General features: G+C 36.6%; 2 protein-coding genes across 2 annotated transcripts; one reads left to right on the top strand and one right to left on the bottom strand.

Moving 5' to 3' along the window:
* The first annotated feature begins 1,830 nt into the window (after positions 1 to 1,830).
* LOC733009 (ARP6 actin-related protein 6-like protein) lies at positions 1,831 to 4,102 on the top strand. The gene is given in 2 exon segments (NM_001047004.1): positions 1,831 to 2,723; positions 3,255 to 4,102. Coding segments are annotated over 2 exon segments (1,185 nt in total). The 5' UTR covers positions 1,831 to 2,038; the 3' UTR covers positions 3,755 to 4,102.
* Positions 4,103 to 6,344: 2,242 nt separating this feature from the next.
* Positions 6,345 to 18,888, bottom strand: LOC101743807 (T-complex protein 1 subunit epsilon). Its single transcript, XM_004933205.3, has 10 exons — positions 18,649 to 18,888; positions 16,768 to 17,002; positions 16,050 to 16,282; positions 15,467 to 15,625; positions 14,971 to 15,117; positions 13,620 to 13,827; positions 12,962 to 13,116; positions 10,614 to 10,768; positions 9,576 to 9,667; positions 6,345 to 7,990 (listed from the first exon to the last, which is right to left on the bottom strand). Exons 1-10 carry the CDS (start codon positions 18,754 to 18,756, stop codon positions 7,854 to 7,856), a joined length of 1,629 nt encoding a protein of 542 aa, XP_004933262.1. The 5' UTR covers positions 18,757 to 18,888; the 3' UTR covers positions 6,345 to 7,853.
* Between the last annotated feature and the right edge of the window lie 1,062 nt (positions 18,889 to 19,950).

Genomic DNA, 19,950 nt, shown 5'->3' on the forward strand with positions numbered 1-19,950 from the left:
TACCGTAAAGTGAATAATGGAAATACGCATTGTGATCCCGCAAGTACTATAGTTTCGTGGACGTTCATTTCGGCTTTCAGAAATGCCTCACCGTCATATAACACCTAACACAATATTCGGTGGGCTCACAACCCATCAGATCATCCAATCCCGTTTCTCCTGGATAGCCGACGGACAGATGGTACGTGAAGAATGTCGACCTTCACAACGATCTAAATTTTGAAACGATACGTAAGTATCTTAAGGTAAGGTCAGAACGGTACTTCGACAAAGCGGCGCGACACGATAAACCTCTCATATCGTGGCCACCGCCAATTACATATCCGGCCCAAACGACGGGGCAACGCAAAGCCGCCGTCACCTGAAACATGTCTAAGCGGATACCCTGGATCCACTATCGGTGCTTTTAGGATCTTTAAGCTCCTGTCGCCGTCCTCGCCGAGCTTGTCGATCACAACGAACAGTGTGCTTAGTGCGAGTTTTGTAACGTTCTCGATAGCGTAAAAGTTAACCCAATTTTGTATGCAGTTGAAACAGCGCCCTTAGCGGCAAACGATTCCATTCCATGCAAATATGAGCTAACTTTTACGCTATCGAGAACGTTAAAAAACTCGCACCAAGCGCACAGTTCGACGAGAGAACTAGCCCATACACACAACTCATTGAGTTTCTCGCTGAACCTTCTTGGTGATTCGCGATTCCGATCCGGTGGTAGATTACACGAAGCATTTCTCTTGCTGGGGCCAGTGTTAGCAATTTCTCTCAGATTTAGCCTGTGAGCTCACTTACCCATCCGTATTGGCATAGCGCTAAAGGCTACCAGCAAATAGGGATGATCGATATTAGAAAAACATCGATTTAAAAGTGTCGATGTTTTTGGTAGGAAATAAAACTGTCTATTTTATTTATTACACGTGCTTATTAATTAAAACTACATTTTACGGATTTTAAGCAGTCGCTTAATTATTGGACTTGACTCCGACATCACATTTCACAATTTACAGTTTCCTTACTACTGTGGTGTGGCAGTAATGCGTTTTGAAGCACATTTATGTAGTAGGGCTTGATTATTACGTTAATCAGTGTCATCTAGTTTAAAATAGTTGTACTGCCTAGAGACTTGCTAGCTAGAAAGTTCATCCACCGTTAGATGGCCCTAAAAGATATATGGACGTTTCGATAATTCGATATTCTATTCTCATAACATCATGTGTCGATTTTATCGAAACCAAAACGATGTTTATTCAACATCGATGAATATCGATCATCTCTACCAGAGAATAGGTAGGGAAAAAATCACAGCCGGTGCAGTGTTTTAAAAAAATGTTGTTTCTTATAGAATAACAGTTTAGTATTTGTGAAAGTGAGACTATTGAACCAAACCTTTCTTGCTTGTCTTTCGAACATTCCATTAAATGGAATGCCCAACATTCAAGAGAGAAGTAATCTCATATTTTCTTCTTCTCTTAAAGAATCCGTGACATTTCCATCGACTTTCTTTCGCTTTCCCACACTTGTGCACTTTCATAGAAACTAAACGGCTAAAATCCATCATTATCAACGTTCAGACATTAAAATAAAGAATACAACACCAAATAACAATAAAATACACCCAACCACGATCTTCTCGTCGCCGTTAAAAAGTGCTAATAAATTTATTCAGTTTCAGTTCCAAACTATAGGTACATGAATCAGCCTTTTTAGCCAAAGACATGCTAAAGATTTTTAAAGAGATCGTTGCTAACGTTGGTAGTAACTAATATATTATAATCTGTGGTTGATTACATCCCCTTTGCCTGTCTTCTAACTGTCTAAGGAAAAATCAAATCAGTCAAATAAGAGTTGATTTGTTGATTAAATTAAATGAATTATTTGATTAAATGGAAAATATACATTTATGTTACGTATTTAAAGCTACCTAAATAAATAACATTTCCATTTTGCACATCCTTACAGTAATATTTCAGACCCAACTCAAGAAGATGCACATCTAATCTAATCAGTAATCACCGGTAACCTTTAAATAAAAGGTACGAAAATGAGCGAGACCTCTTGTTATATATTGGACAACGGAGCCTATACGGCTAAAGTTGGCTTCTCCAATTCCAAATCCAGGATAATACCTAATTGCATTATGAAGGCGAAATCTGAGAGACGCCGCCCTTTCATAGGCTCTCAGCTTGACGAGTGTCGCGACGCTTCAGGATTGTTCTACATCTTGCCTTTCCAGAAAGGTTTTCTAGTCAATTGGGACACTCAAAAAACCGTCTGGGACTTCATATTCAGCAAAGAATGCTGCCCAGTCAACTTCAATGACACCCCGCTGATCATAACCGAGCCGCTTTTTAACTTTGCCTCAATACAAGAGGCGATGACGGAAATATTCTTCGAAGAATACGAATGCCAGTCGTTGTTACGGATAAATGCTACAGATCTGGCTGAATACAATTATCGTAGGACTCATAAAAATGACTGCACAGTTGTAGTTGACTCCGGTTATAGTTTTACTTACATAGTTCCATACATAAATGGCAAAAAATATAAAGACGCGATTATAAGGATTGATGTTGGCGGGAAAGTGCTTACGAATCATTTGAAAGAGATCTTGTCGTATCGGCAATTGAACGTTATGGATGAAACCTATGTCATTAATCAAGTCAAAGAAGACTCCTGTTTTGTGTCCAAAGACTTTTTTGCGGATATGGAAATTGCTAAGAAGAAAGGTATATTTAAATTCATCGTTATGAATTATAGTTTCATTTAATCATGATTCAACATGTAATTGTGAAGCCTAGTAATGGAAGCTTAGTCTTAAAATTACAAATGACTAACAGTGCAAGTAAAATGAATAATTTTGCTAATCAATTCCATTTTAAAACAGCTTTATATTCTGATTGATTATGCAGCAGGTGGCTACAAATTGGTTTATATACCAATAGTTTTTGTGATATTATTATATTGGACAAATTAGGTTATTTTCTGCACCTAAAGATAGGCACTCAAACCACCTTAAATTTTCTCCAACAAAATGCAATCTTATATCTAGACGAGAGAGCTGCATTCATTTTGAAATGTTGTTTAGTTCCCCATACTCAACACTGAGTTGGCTATGAGCCACTTGACTTGAGTGCTCCTCTTCAGGTTCAGAGAATATATATTCACCAATACAAAAAATTTGCACCTAAATATCCATTTGGCTGTACTTATTTAATGTTATTAAAAAAAAGTTATTTTTATTCTAATTATGCTTACAGGACCAGAGAATGCAATTGTAAAAGACTATGTGTTGCCTGACTACACATCCTTGCGTCGAGGTTATCTACGAGACATAGTCCCACCAGAAGAGGACCTGGAACAACAGACATTACGGTTGAACAATGAGAGGTTTTCCATTCCGGAACTATTGTTCCACCCCTCAGACGTCGGCATCCAACAGATGGGAATACCAGAAGCCATCATGCACTCGATAAACTCTTGCCCAGAAGAGCATACGGAAAACCTACTGGCAAATATAGTTTTATACGGTGGGAACACATTATTCCCTGGTTTCCGTGACAGAGTTTACAACGATGTGCGTTCTTTAGCCTTAGATCATTTTGATGTGAACATTGAACTACCAGACAACCCGATCACATATGCTTGGGAAGGTGGAAAATATATATTTCGTGATCCAGAATTTTATTCGTTTTGTATGACTAAGGAAGAGTATGAGGAAGAAGGGAAGCCACTGGCATTTGAAAGGTTCGATATATAACGAAGAAAGCGAGCAAGGAAGTCTACGGAATAGGCTCTTGCTCGTTAAACATTGTGTGAAAATGAACGGGTATTATGATTTGGTAAGCCGTGAAAGAATCTGATCTTATGGCTTAAAGGTAACTAGAAATGGGACAATTGATAAAATGAAATGTGCTATGAAGAACACTTTTAATTATTTTGGATATAATAAACTATCTTTGGTGATGTGCCAACTATTTTTTATGTAAATTGTAATGTAATTTGTTATTGTCTTATCTTTTTCTGCTGCATTTAACCGAATACTAATGGGACTCTTGTAGAAATTCAAAAACACTTGAAACAATAAATTATTTTCTGTATAAAACTACTAATTACGAAATTTTTTTTACATTTCAATGTGACCTATATTGTTGATATGTGGCCACGTTTCGGCTTCATATACTCCTTGTGGGATACCCTGCATGCCAATTTAATATACTCTTTCTACTCTGAATTTCCTCATAACCTCGGTACTGGCTTCGCTTATACGTGTGCGGTCATAATTATGTTTATATATTATTATATTAAATTGGTTCTCAATTGTAATGCGATGCAACAGTGTTCGAATTCCGCAGGCGGGTACCAATTTTTCTAATGAAATACGTACTTAACAAATGTTCACGATTGACTTCCACAGTGAAGGAATAACATCGTGTAATAAAAATCAAACCCGCAAAATTATAATTTGCGTAATTACTGGTAGTAGGACCCCTTGTGAGTCCCCACAAGTGGGTACCACCACCCGCCTATTTCTGCCGTAAAGCAGTAATGCGTTCCGGTTTGAAGGGTGAGGCAGTCGTTTTAACTATACTGAAACCTTAGACCTCTTATCTCAAGGTAGGTGGCGGGATTTACGTAGTAGATGTCTATGGGCTCCGGTGACTACTTAACACCAGCTCATCCACCCATCAATGCAATAAATAAAAAATCGCCTTTCACCCCTCGATATATTTCCTCCTCGCGTCGTTTTCCTCATTACTGAGGGTCGTGGCACCCCCGCTGCATCAGTTTCTCTCGTACGATTTCCTTCCATCTGAGACTGCGTCCTCTGAGACGTTAACCATCTACCTTTCCTGTCACCATCAGCTGTTCTAGATTGTGACCCTCTTTACGAGCAATATGTCCGAAGAAATCCAGCACCTCGATATAATTAGATACTAAGATAAAATCTAATCACTACGTTTTGTGACTAACCTAACATAGTATCCATAAAGCTTGACAGAAACTCAGCTGGCTTGTATTAAAAAAAAAAAACTTATGTACCTACTGTCAATGTCAAACGGTTTTTGCTCCACATTACGACGAAACTCTGAAAACTGAAAATGCAGCATACACGTTGGTCTCGTCAAATATTCCGTGCGTTTTCAACGACTCCCAAAATGCACGACTCTCGAGCCGTGATGAAGTTAAAGAAGATCCAAGCCGATTACCAATGCGAAGACGGACGCCCGATATATCTGAAAGGGGGATTCTTCGATCGCATCCTCTATACGTCTACGCTCGTGCTCTGCTTCGTTGGTTTCTGTTCTACTTGTGCCACTATATACGATCTGGCTAAACCACCATCTTGGAAAACTAAAGCTTGTTAACAGTTTCAAACACTGTCATGTTTTCGAATTTACCTTGTTATTTAGCATCTAATATTTTATTTAAAAAAAATGTTTACCAAAATTAAAATGATTCAGATTAATTGAAATATAATTGATTTATTAATTGGCGCATACTTAGGTACATTACTGTAGTTTTATGCGTAATAGTACTATAGGATACAAAGTCATGAATAATTGCAAGATCAGTACCTATAGTAGAATTACTTTGTCCGTGCAGTTCGGGTCATAAATAATCGGAGCGGTGAAGCGAATATTTCGCTCTCTTTCCCACTCACGAGCCTTATGGACGGGTATAGTGATGCGCATTATTGTTTTCGATAAGCGTTATCGATAGTGTATTTAGTTTTGTCATTTTGTGGGTTAGTGATAAAAATGAAAGTAAAAATCACTAATCGAACACTTACACCACATATCGCCGCAGCAAGTTAGCGAGAACGGCAGTAATTAACAGTTTGTAACTTTTCGAGATCTATTTTCATTTCAGTGAAATATTTTAACACATTGTTGATAACAACACTTGCAAATATTATTCCTACCGTTTTGGTACAAAACAAAGGAGTAGCCATTGTGTCATTAAAGAAATTCAGAGAGCGAATGCATAAAAACACATTTCTCTTCGACATAATGTACTATAATTTGCAGGTAAGTACAACAAATGACTCATAACATAACAATGTCTCACCACCATTCGTATACCACTCCGCCGCCGTGTACTTGCCTTCGATGACTCATTTGTTTTTATCGACAATGGCGTTGCGTCCGCGCAACATTCTCACCGCCCTAGCGGGGCTATGTTTGATGACCCAAACTGCACGGACAAAATAATTCTACTATAGTATGTATTTTAAATTTGATTTTTTGAGGAAAAAACGTTTCGACATAAGGACGCATAAAAATATTTAATTACCTCGACAAAATTAGAAAAGGTTTTTTTATGGTTTTGCAAACAAAACAAAAAGAAAAAGTTAGCTCATTAATTTATTAGTGCAATAAGGCATACATCATTTTCAGTACACTCCATACTTTGCGACAGACGAAATGATAACTTAAAAGAACTTTTCAAACCTACCCCGTAGGACTTAACGACAAAATTCAAGATCACTATAAGATAGTGTTATTAGTACCGCCATTTTGTTTATACATCACAAAACGTTTGATGTTCAAATTAAAGCATTGAATTTGGTGACCATGAAATTCAATTCTAATAATGAAACTTCCAAAATTTCTAATGAAATTAAAATTAAATTAATACAACATTATTTATAACATACTAGCGTTTTAATGTGAAATGAAAACTGTTTAGTTGTATTGCATATTAGTCAACAGATTCTAATACTGCATGTTCCCAAAAAATGTTAAAAGGTGTAGCTCGATTCAATTTCCCACAAAAGTAATCTTTTATATTATTAGTTTGGACGTGTATGAACTCTCAAACGGCTGTAAGTACCTAAATAAAATTGAATCAAGTAGGTAGCTCTGCATTCGAGTTCTATGTTTTTTATTAAAACTACGATACGCGTTGGAGGCTGTCTCACCACCCCAATATCCCACACAGCCCACTGAGTTTCTCGCCGGATCTTCTCAGTGGGTCGCGATTCCGATCCGGTGGTAGATTCAGCGAAGCACGGCTCTTGCTAGGGCCAGTGTTAGCATCACTCAGGTTTGAGCCCCGTGAGCTCACCTACTAGTTAGGGATACGCTGAAATAGCCTCTTAAGGCTATCAGTTTAGGTAGGAAAAAAATCGGAATATTTGGTTGTTTTCGCGAAGGCAAACAATCGTCTCCACGGACCAAACTCGCAATGACAAGTCACCGAATCCTCTAGTCATTTATCGAATTCTAAAAATCATACAGTCGTAATGGAAAACCTATTCTCAAAGTCAGTTAAAATGAATAATATACTTTAGCATCTTTCACTAACGTGCAATACATCTTCACAAATTATAGTACCTATACTGTATATCAATTAGATATGGTTGTGCAAAACAGATTTCTTTATTTAGATTTGGTTTCAAACGAAATTATCATTGAAACTTAATTTTGTTTTAATGAAAATTTATTTACATTAAAACAAAATCAAATTACGATTGATTAAATTTATTTACGAGTTTATTTTTAACGAGTGAACACATTTTGTATGAAAGGGCCATACTCATGGATCTGGATCAATCATGGTGTCTATACTCTTTTGCTTTGGAACTCAAACTTTCCAGCCATTGTGAGTAATCATAGTCACCCATGAACATCAGCTGTACCAGGCACATCTAAATCGCTGAGCCCATTAAAATTGCATTAAGTTGTTCAACTTGTACTATAATGCAATTACATTTGATCATAGAGTACACTCAATTATTGAAACAACCATGAGAACACCCACTGCACACTTTTTATCATTCAGGCACTCTGCAAATGTCAATAACTAAAGATTTCTGTTCAACAAAACCACAACTAAGTAATTATAATATGCATTTATTCGATGGAGTCTGCAGGTGACCGGACATCATCAATCTTGAGTATCATCTTGACGAGTTGGGTGGCCAGAGCTATCTGCTGTTTCTTTGAGTGCAACGATTCAATTACGTTCATTGCTTTCATGTCATTTGAACCTGAAATTCAAAAATAATTAATTAACAACAACTTTCGTACGATTTTGTAACTGAGGACAGCTTAATCTGTAATTAAAAATTACTAGATGATGACGGTTCTTTTTTAAAACGCCATCTTGTTGTGTCTTTAAAGCTGGTAAGTTACCCTCAATTAAGAAAAATAGTATTATTATTCGCCAATAGATGTCGGGAAGAGTTGATTATTGAAAACACGAATAAAACAACATTTTCTGAAAATAAATCGAAGCTAAATTGATTTATCGCCCCCGATATCCCCTGCATACTAAATTTTATGAAAATCGTTGAAGCCGTTTCCGAGATTCTTATTCCGAGATTATTTATATATATATACAAGAATTGCACTTTTAAAGGTATAAGATATTTTTAATATCTATACTAATATTATAAAGAGGAAAGATTTGTTTGTTTGTTTGTTTCGAATAGGCTCCGAAACTACTGGACCGATTTGAAAAATTCTTTTTCCATTAGAAGCCGACATTGTCCCTGATGAACATAGGCTACTTTTTTAATTATTTTTTTTATTTTTTTTTGGTTTCATGTGTGTTTTAATGTTTCCGAAGCGAAGCGAGGGCGGGTCGCTAGTTGAATACTATATTGGAACAATAATTTTTTAGTGACAAAACTATGCTTGCCTCAACGTATACAACGTAATACAAATTAAATCACTGATTACAAGTATAAAGCAAAATACCGAGAAGAACATTTATAACCCTATAAAAATAACCTAACCCTTAAAACAATAAAAACCCTTAAAGATAAATATGTTTTAATTTATTAATGCTGGTAGGACTCTTGTCTCAAGGTGAGCGGCGATATCTACGTTGTCTATGGGCTCAAGTAACCACTTTACACCAGGTGGGCCGTGAGCTCATCCACCCATCTAAATAACACTTTTTTTTTTAAAGTTACTGGAACTAGCAATTTGTCACAACTTGGAGAAATTGTTCCTGCCTTTTAGCAATTGCATTGGAAATAAAATCACTTAAACAGCAGACAATATTTTCATCTGGCTTTCTCATTTAGGCTTATTTGGCTTTCTCAATGAAGACTTCTATTGCAGTGGAAATTGATAAGAAGATAATAACTTTTCGATTCATTCCACATACTGGCGTAAAAGGTTCAAAATCATCTGTAAGTTATCTATATATTAATACGTGAAGCAAAAACTTCGTATCCCTTTTTACGAAAATTGCGCGGACGGAGGAGTATGAAATTTTCCACACTTATAGAGAACATAGAGAAGAAGTGCACAATGCTAATATTTTTTTAAAATAATGCATAAAAGATACACTAAATCAATAAAGAAAACATTACACACACTACATACCATGTATTTGACGCACATACGCATGCATACTATTTATTGTCAAGCTTTTGTTCTTGACGTCTGTTGTCAAATTGAGAATAAATTAAATATTATTTGTCTTTGTTAATATTTTTTATAGTGTAGCCTTGGCGAAATTTGTGATTGTAGTATGTGTACAAACTTATAATTCCAATTAATTATAGTCGAATTTCGACTACTACGGGACCTCTAGTAAGATAAAATAACTTAAAAGCTTACCTTTTGACATGCAGTCGATTCCCAAGTAGGGATTATTCTCAGCAACTTGTCTCGCTTTCACTTCAGACAATGCATCAATAGGTGATAAGCCGCTGGAAACAAACATACAGATAAAATATATGCATGGATATTGCAATTATTTGAAGATTATATTGGAAATGCATGCTGAGGCTTAATAGTGTTTCAATTATTGATGATCTATTGCGATAAGTGTTAATAAATATTCATCATCACTAAATACACTAATATGGTGGAAAACAGACTAATATGGTAATAGAAAATAAGTATCAAATTTAACAATGATAAATTTTCATTATACATATTATTATTTTTGAGATGAACTAAGATTATTTATTGAAAATCTATGTTGGTTTCGAAAAGTAGCCGTGTTATTTACTAAATTGATATCATTTTTAGATGAATCACGTTAATCTCAGTGTACTGTGCGAGACTGTACTATTACTGTTTATTTTTTTTATTTCTTAGATGGGTGGACGAGCTCACAGCCCACCCGGTATTAAGTGGTTACTGGAACCCATAGACGTTTACGTAAATGCGCCACCACCTTGAGATGTAAGTTCTAAGGTCTCAGTATAGTTACAACGGCTGCCCCACCCTTCAAGCCGAAACGCATTACTGCTTCACGGCAGAAATAGGCGGGGTGGTGGTACCTACCCGCGCGGACTCACAAGAGGTCCTACCACCAGTAAAATACAGTTATAATTAAAGTATAGCATCTTCTCGTTTGCTTAAGAGTAAATTAACCCTAATCATACAACACTTACTGGTTCCTATTTCTACCATAGCGGGTAGATAACGGTATTCCATAAGTATTACTCAAATTAAATAAAACAAACCAAAAAAATATGTATAATAACTGTAGATTAATTGGTAAGCAAAAGTCATATAAAGTCAAATGTGCAAAAGCAATAAGATGATGTGTGTATTTTCAATGCAAAATTTCAAAATGGGTCATTTGACCAGTTACGGTATGTTTAGTGTTAAAGCAATTTATGATCTAATTAAGACGGGGGATACCTGTTTTCGGCGAGTGCCAGAGGTATGGCCTCGAGCGCATCTCCGAAGGCTCTGAACGCGTACTGATCGAGCGAGGATAGCTTCTCAGCGGCCGCGCTGACTGCCAGCGAGCACGACGCCTCCGCCGCGCCACCGCCGTACACCACGCGCGAGTCCTATTTACATTTGATTTGTTATTCACATCATAAATTCATGATTTTTTTTATTTTTTTTTTATTGCTTAGATGAGTGGACGAGCTCACAGCCCACCTGGTGTTAAGTGGTTACTGGAGCCCATAGACATCTACAACGTAAATGCGCCACCCACCTTGAGATATAAGTTCTAAGGTCTCAATTATAGTTATAACGGCTGCCCCACCCTTCAAACCGAAACGCATTACTGCTTCACGGCAGAAATAGGCAGGGTGGTGGTACCTATCCGTGCGGACTCACAAGAGGTCCTACCACCAGTAATTACGCAAATTATAATTTTGCGGGTTTCATTTTTATTACACGATGTTATTGCTTCACCATGGAAATCAATCGTGAACATTTGTTGAGTACGTATTTCATTAGAAAAATTGGTACCCGCCTGCGGGATTCGAACACCGGTGCATCGCTCAACACGAATGCACCGGACGTCTTATCCGTTAGGCCACGACGACTGTGATTGCTGAACTTTGTGATTGCGGTCTCATGATGATCACAGAGTGAGTCGAGTTAGGCCCCAAACAAAACTGTGAAGGGAGGTTCATTCCAGAACAAAATGGATCGAGTTGTAAGGAAGAAGAGTTTTTTTTTTAACAATCACGCCGCGTTAACTGGTCCCGTGATAAGTTCGTAAAGAACTTGTGTTACAGGTACCAGATAACGGAAATAAATGTAATATTTTTATTATACACATACATATATTTAATATACATCCATAACCCTGGAAAAGACATTTATATTTATCATACAAATATCTTCCCTTGGCGGGATTCGAACCCGCGACCCCCTTGTGTAGTGACCATGTCACTTACCACTACACCAGACGGACGTTAAGTTGTAAAGGGGTGGTTTTTAATGTTCACAACGATCAGGCTCACCAACGCAACTTTTCCCGTGCCACTGGCTTGTGAGCGTTACTGTCATAAACTCAAGTGGAATGGATTATAGAGTTTTGTGCGCTGGAGGTAAATAACGAACGGCGAATTAATAAAAGATTTAAGAGGTTAGGTTATAATAATCTGTAAGCCTTGATAATCAACTTAATTAATTATTGTTCAAATGGTTTATATTGAAAAAATTTATAAATTATTTTTTTATATTTAATATTATGGGGTGTATTTAATTAATTTACGTTTAAATGTAATTAAAATAACTTTTGCGGTGGCACTTGGATATTTGGTAAGAGGTCGCAATAATGCTCCAGATAGTATCTCTTTCCGCCTGATTTTTTTTGTTTTTATTGCCTTTGTAGGCAGACGAGCATACGGCCCACCTGATGGTGAGTGGTTACCGTCGCCCATGGACTTCAGCAATGACAGGGGCAGAGCCAAGCCGCTGCCTACCGCTTAATACTCTCCACAAGCCTCGTTTGAAGAAGGACATGTCGTAGCGCTCGAGAAACACCGTGGAGGGGAGCTCATTCCATAGCCGGATGGTACGTGGCAAAAAATATCTCTGGAAACGCACTGTGGATGACCGCAGTAACGTAGTTTATAACGTAAGTTTAACGGTCGCCATTTTTGATACTTTAGAGTTTTGAAAACGCCGCTGTATTTCTCAACGATCGCTTCGACCCCCCCTTTTTTTGTCGTCGTAAGCTTCTCGTGAGCGTAAGTCATGACATCATAAGTGACGTTTTCGCCGCGACCATAATGACCGCGGTCGTTCTGTAGAACTCGTTGCGGGCGCTTAGTGGAACGCACCCAAGGTGTCAGGTTATTTCAATCAGTGAGGTCTTGGAAAATTTAATTTGTTGGATTTTTTTGAAGTGAAAACTTCTTTAGAATCGTTGTGATTTCAAACCGGATGCAACGGAAAAAACGACAGGTAAGAGACACAAATACAAAAATGTGTAGGATGAAGCCAGCAAAGAATGAGACAGAAATATACATACTATTTAATACAGCGCCATCTGTGAGATTTTTTAATACTAACGTGTGTATGAAAGCTCTTGTAGTGAATTTTAATTTAGGATTATACGTGAAATTAAAATATCAATTCACAGAGGGCGCTACCTTACAATTATTTACTAATGACAAAATTTTACATATACTTAAGACGTTTAGGATAATAGTATTTTAATTTTGGAAGGTTTCACTTCTACCACGTGTGAATTGCACACATGTTTTTTTTTTTTAAAAACAAATCGTTTCTCTTACCTGTACAAGACTGCGCACAATGCACAGAGCATCATGCACCGAACGCTTGGCTTCCTCCACAATCATTCTATTCCCTCCTCTCACAAGTACAGTTACCGCTCGAGAGTTGGAACACTCTTCTATCACCAACATCTCTTCTTTTGATGTACCAAAAGCTAGAATTGGAGAATTTAATAATTTTTATTAAGCTGGTCAATAAAAATGATATCCATACAATATACTATTGTTTATAATTTTATATGATATGATTTACTAGATTTGATTGGACATCTAAGTTATTTTATGGCAGTAAAATAAGAATAGATTGTACGATATACCAAAAAGAAGACCTTCCATCAAACGGGTGCTACTATTACTCGGTACATGCAGACTTCAAATATATTAATTCTGTCATTGTACAGTGACCTTTAAATTTGAAATAGGGACATTCACGTTTTTTTGCATTATTTTTATCACGATTACGATGTATATTTTATTTGTAATATCTTTTAACAGGTATTTCCAGTATGGTTATATGAAAGTCGTCTTTAGTAGATAGAATGACATTCAGTTTAGTGATAAAATGTGAATTTCCTCTTATATGGTACAGATTTTCTGATTTACCCATTAAAAGGTTCATAATGCTATACTAATGGATTAAGAGGTTTTAACGACTTACTAAGTTCTCGTACTAGTCCACATGAGCCAAGTTTCTCTGGAGTGAGTTCTTCAAATCTAGGCACGATCCTGCCGCCAGTCGCAATGGCGATGAGCTCCATTTCTGGTCCACCCACCCAGCGTACGGCTGGTAGACCTTCAGCCAGCAGGAGATGGTTGGCTTCATCATCAAAGCCCCACTGGCAGATTGCTAGAGTAGCACCTGCATCCTGTCAATGTGAGATGACGCATATTTATAAAACCGAACAGTTAAGTTTGTTAACTGCCTGCAGCTGTGTAGTCACAGTGAATTCAAATTGACAATAAAATAATCAATTTCCCTATGACCTGAATCAATATATTTATCCAGAAAAAAAAAAGTCTTCATTCTCTACAATTCTAATTAAATTGAATGATGTTGTATAATAAAAATTTAGTATTTACAGTACAAAGCATTCCAAGTGGATCTAGTGTTAATACACAAACAATTAGAATTATTGCATTCTCATTTATATCTCACTAGAGGTCCCACAGTAGCGAAATTCGACTATAATTAATTGGAATTGTAAGTTTGTACACTATTATGATTGTATTTTATACATCTATAATCACAAATTTCGCCAAGACTACACTATAAAAAATATTAACAAAGACAAACAATATTTAATCTATTCTCAATTTGACAACAGACGTCAAGAACAAAAGTTTGACAATAAATAGTATGCATGCGTGTGTGCGACAAATACATGGTATGTAGTGTGTGTAATGTTTTCTTTATCGATTTAATGTATCTTTTATGCATTATTTTAAAAAAATATTAGCATTGTGCACTTCTTCTCTATATTCTCTATAAGTGTGGAAAATTTCATACTCCTCCGTCCGCGCAATTTTCGTAAAAAGGGATACAAAGTTTTTGCTTCACGTATTAATATATAGATTTACCTAGTCTCATGGAACAGCTCAAATTATTTTATGATAAAAGTAAGTTTTGAAATTTAAAGTTTTAATCTATTTTATCTCGCAGTCAATTTTTCAACCTTAACGCATTTTATTTTTATCGGTCCGGAGACCGAACCTCCAACGAGGTATGTGGGACTTGACGATCTGCAAGGTGTTTGGAGCACACCGCGGGCCCAAGGATTTGAACGGAATCTTCAGCATGCAATGATTGCGTGCTGCGGGTCTCGTCTGCAAGGTAGATGCTGACTTCCACTGGGCGCATCCATAGATGGCTGATCACGGGATCCCCTGGGCGACATTCCCAGAGGTATCGTCCGATCTTTTTCGTTGCAATGATTCTTAGGTTTAGGATTACGTTTAGATGTAGGTTAAGGTGCTAGATTTAGGATTAGGATAGTTTAGTTAATGCATACCTTAACTTTGCGGACCATTTCGATGAATTTATCGTGTTCATACTGTCTCAGCTCACGGTATTCATCAGCGGAGCCCACCTGGAGCTTATGCTTGGTCTTGGGTTTGGGTGGTTCGAACGGGCAGGTCAGGATTGCTAGTTTCACATTCTGAATAAAAACAATATGTTATGTTACATCAGCAAATACTTCATTATTGTCGATAGAGCATCAAGCACATCAATCGAGGAAAATCAATAATGCACTTATTACCATTTTGCAACTACCTATCTTAGCTTAAAATGGCACAACTTCAGTATTTTTTTCTTTTTTTATTGCCCTTGTAGACATGCAGACAGTAGAGCATACGGCCCACCTGATGGTGAGTAGTTACCGTCGCCCATGGACTTCAGCAATGCCAGGGGCAGAGCCAAGCCACTGGAAACCAAGCCAAGTGCCAAACCAAGAAGACTTATAACGATGACATAGTGCCTTTACGAAAATATTCAATTAGAATTACCCGGAGTACTTTGGGCATTTGAGGGTGACTCATCGTTTTGTCCACAACGACACCTCGAACAAGAACAGAATCCTCCATGCGTCCTCCAACTTTTCCCTCCACTTTGATCAGCTCGAAATTGACGTCTCGCGTCTCTAAGTCTGCCACAGCCAGGACAGCCTATAAATTACAAAAATTCACATCAAAATAAAATACAGTACATTAATGCGGAATTAAACTTAATAAAAAACTACACATAATAAAAAAATACTTTTTTCTTTATGTATATGTAAACCAGCCCAGTTTTATGCAAGAATTTTTTATTTCTTAATTGGGTGGACAAGCTCACAGCCCACCTGGTGTTAAGTATTTACTGGAGCTCATAGACATCTACACGTAAATGCGCCACCCAACTTGAGACATAAGTTCTAAAGGTCTCAATATAGTTAGTTACAAGGGCTGCCCCACCCTTCAAACCGAAATGCATTACTGCTTCACGGTAGAATAGGCGGGTTGGTGGTACCTCCCCGTGCGGACTCACAAGAGGTCCTGCCACCAGTCAATATCAACTTTACAGGATTGAATTATTTAAAGTAGTACTTACATCAACAGCTATTTCTGCCATCAACCTGTGACACTTGACCACCACTTTACTGCCCAAGGTTGTCATGGCCACCTTAATTAAATTTTCCCTCGTATTCTTGTTGACTGGGAAAGCTTCACTGACGCTGTCAAGATGGGTCAGTGCCAGGGCGGCAGCCATCTCATAACCATCGGCTATACGAATCGGATGGATACCTTTGTCCAACAGATTTGAGGCTTGCTCAAGGAGTGCACCTAAAATTAATTGTAAAAGTTTAGCCCTGTGGTGACTTACACATGATTGCGTAGTTCACAAGTCTTTGTGTGAACGGCGCGAGGTGCGCCGTCGCAGCTTCCTGCGCCAGTCGTCCGCAGACCTCTGACCGCGAAGCTCACGTCACATTTACTCGCATACGCCTGTCTCGATTGACTAAGTTTATATTGAATGTTTAGTGTGTATAGTTTATGTCTCCTTCTTTGCCTGGACTTTTTCTTACTGTTTGCTGTGAACTATTCAACTGTGCTTGTGCTTGTCGCTTTTCTCCTTCTAATCGTTTTTATGTAATAAATTGCTGTGTGTGTGAAATTGGACATAATCATTCCAGTAACGGATCTAAACCCCATATTGCCTGAACCAAGGCTCACGCAGCAGACCCCATAAGCCCCAAAAATGACTTTATGATAAGAGCAGAGAGTAGTCATGTTGAGTACTATAAATACTTATTGAACTTGACACTTACCAGCAAGAACAACAACCCCTGTGGTACCATCACCAATTTCGTCATCTTGACTCTGAGCCAATTGCACAAGTAGTTTACCAATCTGATGCTCAACGTCCATCATTTTTAGAATTGTAGCCCCATCATTTGTTACTGTCACATCACCATCAGACGACACCATAAGCTTATCAAGACCGCGGGGACCAAGAGATGTGCGAAGAGTGCTTGCAATTTGTCGGGCTGCCTGTATATGTGACTGTAGAGAGAGAATATCAGGATTAGGTGACAATACAGAATTATTTAAAAAAAATTGTTGTGTATTAATACTCCAAATAAATATACTCAAGACTTCAAATATAATAACATTTATTCTTTTAAACCTAAGCTTAAAGTGCTATGCTAGTAGGTTTTTTCTTTTAAGCCTAAGCTTAAAGTGCTATGCTATGCTACTGGTGGTAGGATCTCTTGAGAGTCCGCGTTGGTAGGTACCACCACCCCGCTTATTTCTGCTGTGAAGCAGTAATGCATTTCAGTTTAAAGGGTGGGGTAGCCGTTGTAAGTATACCTGAGACCTTAGAACTTATGTCTCAAGGTGGGTGGTGCATTTGCATTGTAGATGTCTATGGACTCCAGTAACCACTTAACACCAGGTGGGTTGTGAGCTCGTCAAGCCATCTAAGCAATAAAAATAAAAATAAAACACCAAGTGGGAATAATACCAACACACAGATATGCATTGTAAGCACACACTTCACAAAGTTATGCCTTGAATCATATAAATCTATTAAAAAAATTCATAAATAAATTTAGTCTTTCACTAGATTCAACTCTGTTGGATACCTCAGTCCATAGAACAGGTGATTTCACAGTAAATCAATACACTACGTGTTTATTAAACATCATCAGTATCCAAGAATAAAGGACAAAATAATGAATGTGTGAAGGACAAAAGAAGAATGCAACTTGGGTATGAAGGAACAATTAGTGCTTTTAACATGTGTTATTTAATCTTGTCAATTTAATATTGTATACATACTTTAATGTATACTACAAATCAAATGAAATTAAGTGAGTGAAAATACTTCTAAAAAAAATTGTATTCGAGAAAATGAATAAGTATGAGGACAGAACGAAATCACTACACCCTCTACAGTTATCAAATATTTTCTAAAGTACAAATAGTATGTTTCGCAATTTTGCTAAGAAATTTAGTCAAGCTAAGAAGCCAAAAAATCACTGACCATAGATTATTAATATATATTATCTTTCAAATTCTTGAGAATTGAAAAATTGAATTTCAGCATTGTTTTATTGTGATATTATTTATTTTTTAATTTTAATGGGCTTAGTTTTAACTTATTCAATACAGTTTCATCTTTGACTTGTTAGTAAAAATACTTTTTTACAATGAAGTTCGTTTTAATAGTATTTTATTTTAGGCCAATTTTAGAAGGTAGGTTCATAGTTTTTATATAATCAAAGCGAATTAAATAAAAACTATGAACCTAATTTACTGTGACTTCAGTGTTTTAATCAACAATATTCGAAATTGTTATAAATCATGTGATTCATCTTGAAATGTCAAGCACCTGTTTCACTTTGGAGTGATTTTCCTCGAAAATCTTGTACTGATGTCCTTGATTATGGATTAAAACATACTTTTAAACTTTAAATAAACTATTTATATTAACTTTCATTGATAAAGTTATGGATATCACAAAATTTCTCGGCTTTCTAATTCTTCTTTTTCTAGGTTAATTTTCGATTTTGTTTTACAGAGCTGTACTGATTTATATATTTTTAACGCTTCGATTAGTTAATAAATGTTGATCAATTAGAATTAGAAAAACTTAAATGGGTAATTTCAATTACATTATAATAATTTAAATTTGAAATAGGTACCTTTATGGCATCGGTACCGGTAAGTCTTTTCTGTCTATCTTGATCCCTCAAGATTATAAATGGACGGCCATACTCATCAAAGGCCACCGATCCCGGGAACAGGGCCATTTTTCACGATTTAAATAGTGCACAAACGAAAGATGAAAATAGATTTAATATTTCTGTTCTCCGCAAGTACAAAACAAAACTCAAATTTTACAATCACAAATGTCAAAGTAAATCACACTCAAAGTTTTTTGTTTACTCGTACAGGCAAAGGAAACACGGACATTCAATCATCGTTGTTTTAAATTAATTATCTCTTTGTTATTCATATTAATCTTTAAACCTACATATTAATGTCCTAATGTAATAAAAATAGCCTTCATTGGCGTCCGCAGACCCATTTTTATCCACTACAATTGATTCCAATTACAATTCTTCGCCAACGTATGATTGTGGTCAAGCAATCGGCTCATTAGGTCAAGTTTACCAAGTGTGCACTCAACATATGATATCCCCTACTTTATTCCTTGCTCTTTGATTCTGACACCTTTTTTCTACTATAATTGAACGTATTTTTCACATTTACCAGTAGCAATTAATGCTAAGACTATAGGATCAGCTTGAAGCGAATGACATAGCACTGTAAATATTGACAAAGAATTTATTTTATTTATTCAATGGATCGAGTCTCTTCTTTGACGAATGACTCTGCCAATCTCAGGTAGATAGAATATCAGCGATACAGATAAATGGTAGCAGATGAGAAGAATGAGAACGGGAGAAAAAATTGTAAATATTTTTAGTTTAATGTTATTGCGGGAAATAAAATAAGCTAATGCATTTACAACTTTAGGATTAGGGAATGTTAAGAGATAGTTCATATTAACTGGGAACGGGACGTTAGTGTTAGTAATAGTCCAGTCACTTAAGTTTAAATTAGGTAAGAATCTCGGAATTCGAGATATCCAGCTGTAAGTCTGTAAATACTTGTATATTGACATCCTGAAAGTTGCCTCAAAACCTACATATGGTAGGGTGTACGCAACTATTCAATTTCAAGATCAAAGGTCACAAAAATCGTTTTTTTGCGCTTTTTTGTAAATATTTCATTTCCTATGGGTTTTTTGCTATTTGTATATATTACAATATTGTAGAATACAACATTCTCTACAAAATTTGTTTAAAAATTTTTTTCTTACGATGAACCGTTTTCGAGATAGAGGGCGGAGAGCGCGCGGTCACAGCATCACTTCAGGTCAACCGGTGTAGTATATACCTATATTTCATAGTTGTGCATTTAAAAATGAAAATAAAAAA

Source organism: Bombyx mori, chromosome 2 (assembly GCF_030269925.1).
Source record: "Bombyx mori chromosome 2, ASM3026992v2".
Taxonomy (NCBI): Eukaryota; Metazoa; Arthropoda; class Insecta; order Lepidoptera; family Bombycidae; genus Bombyx; species Bombyx mori.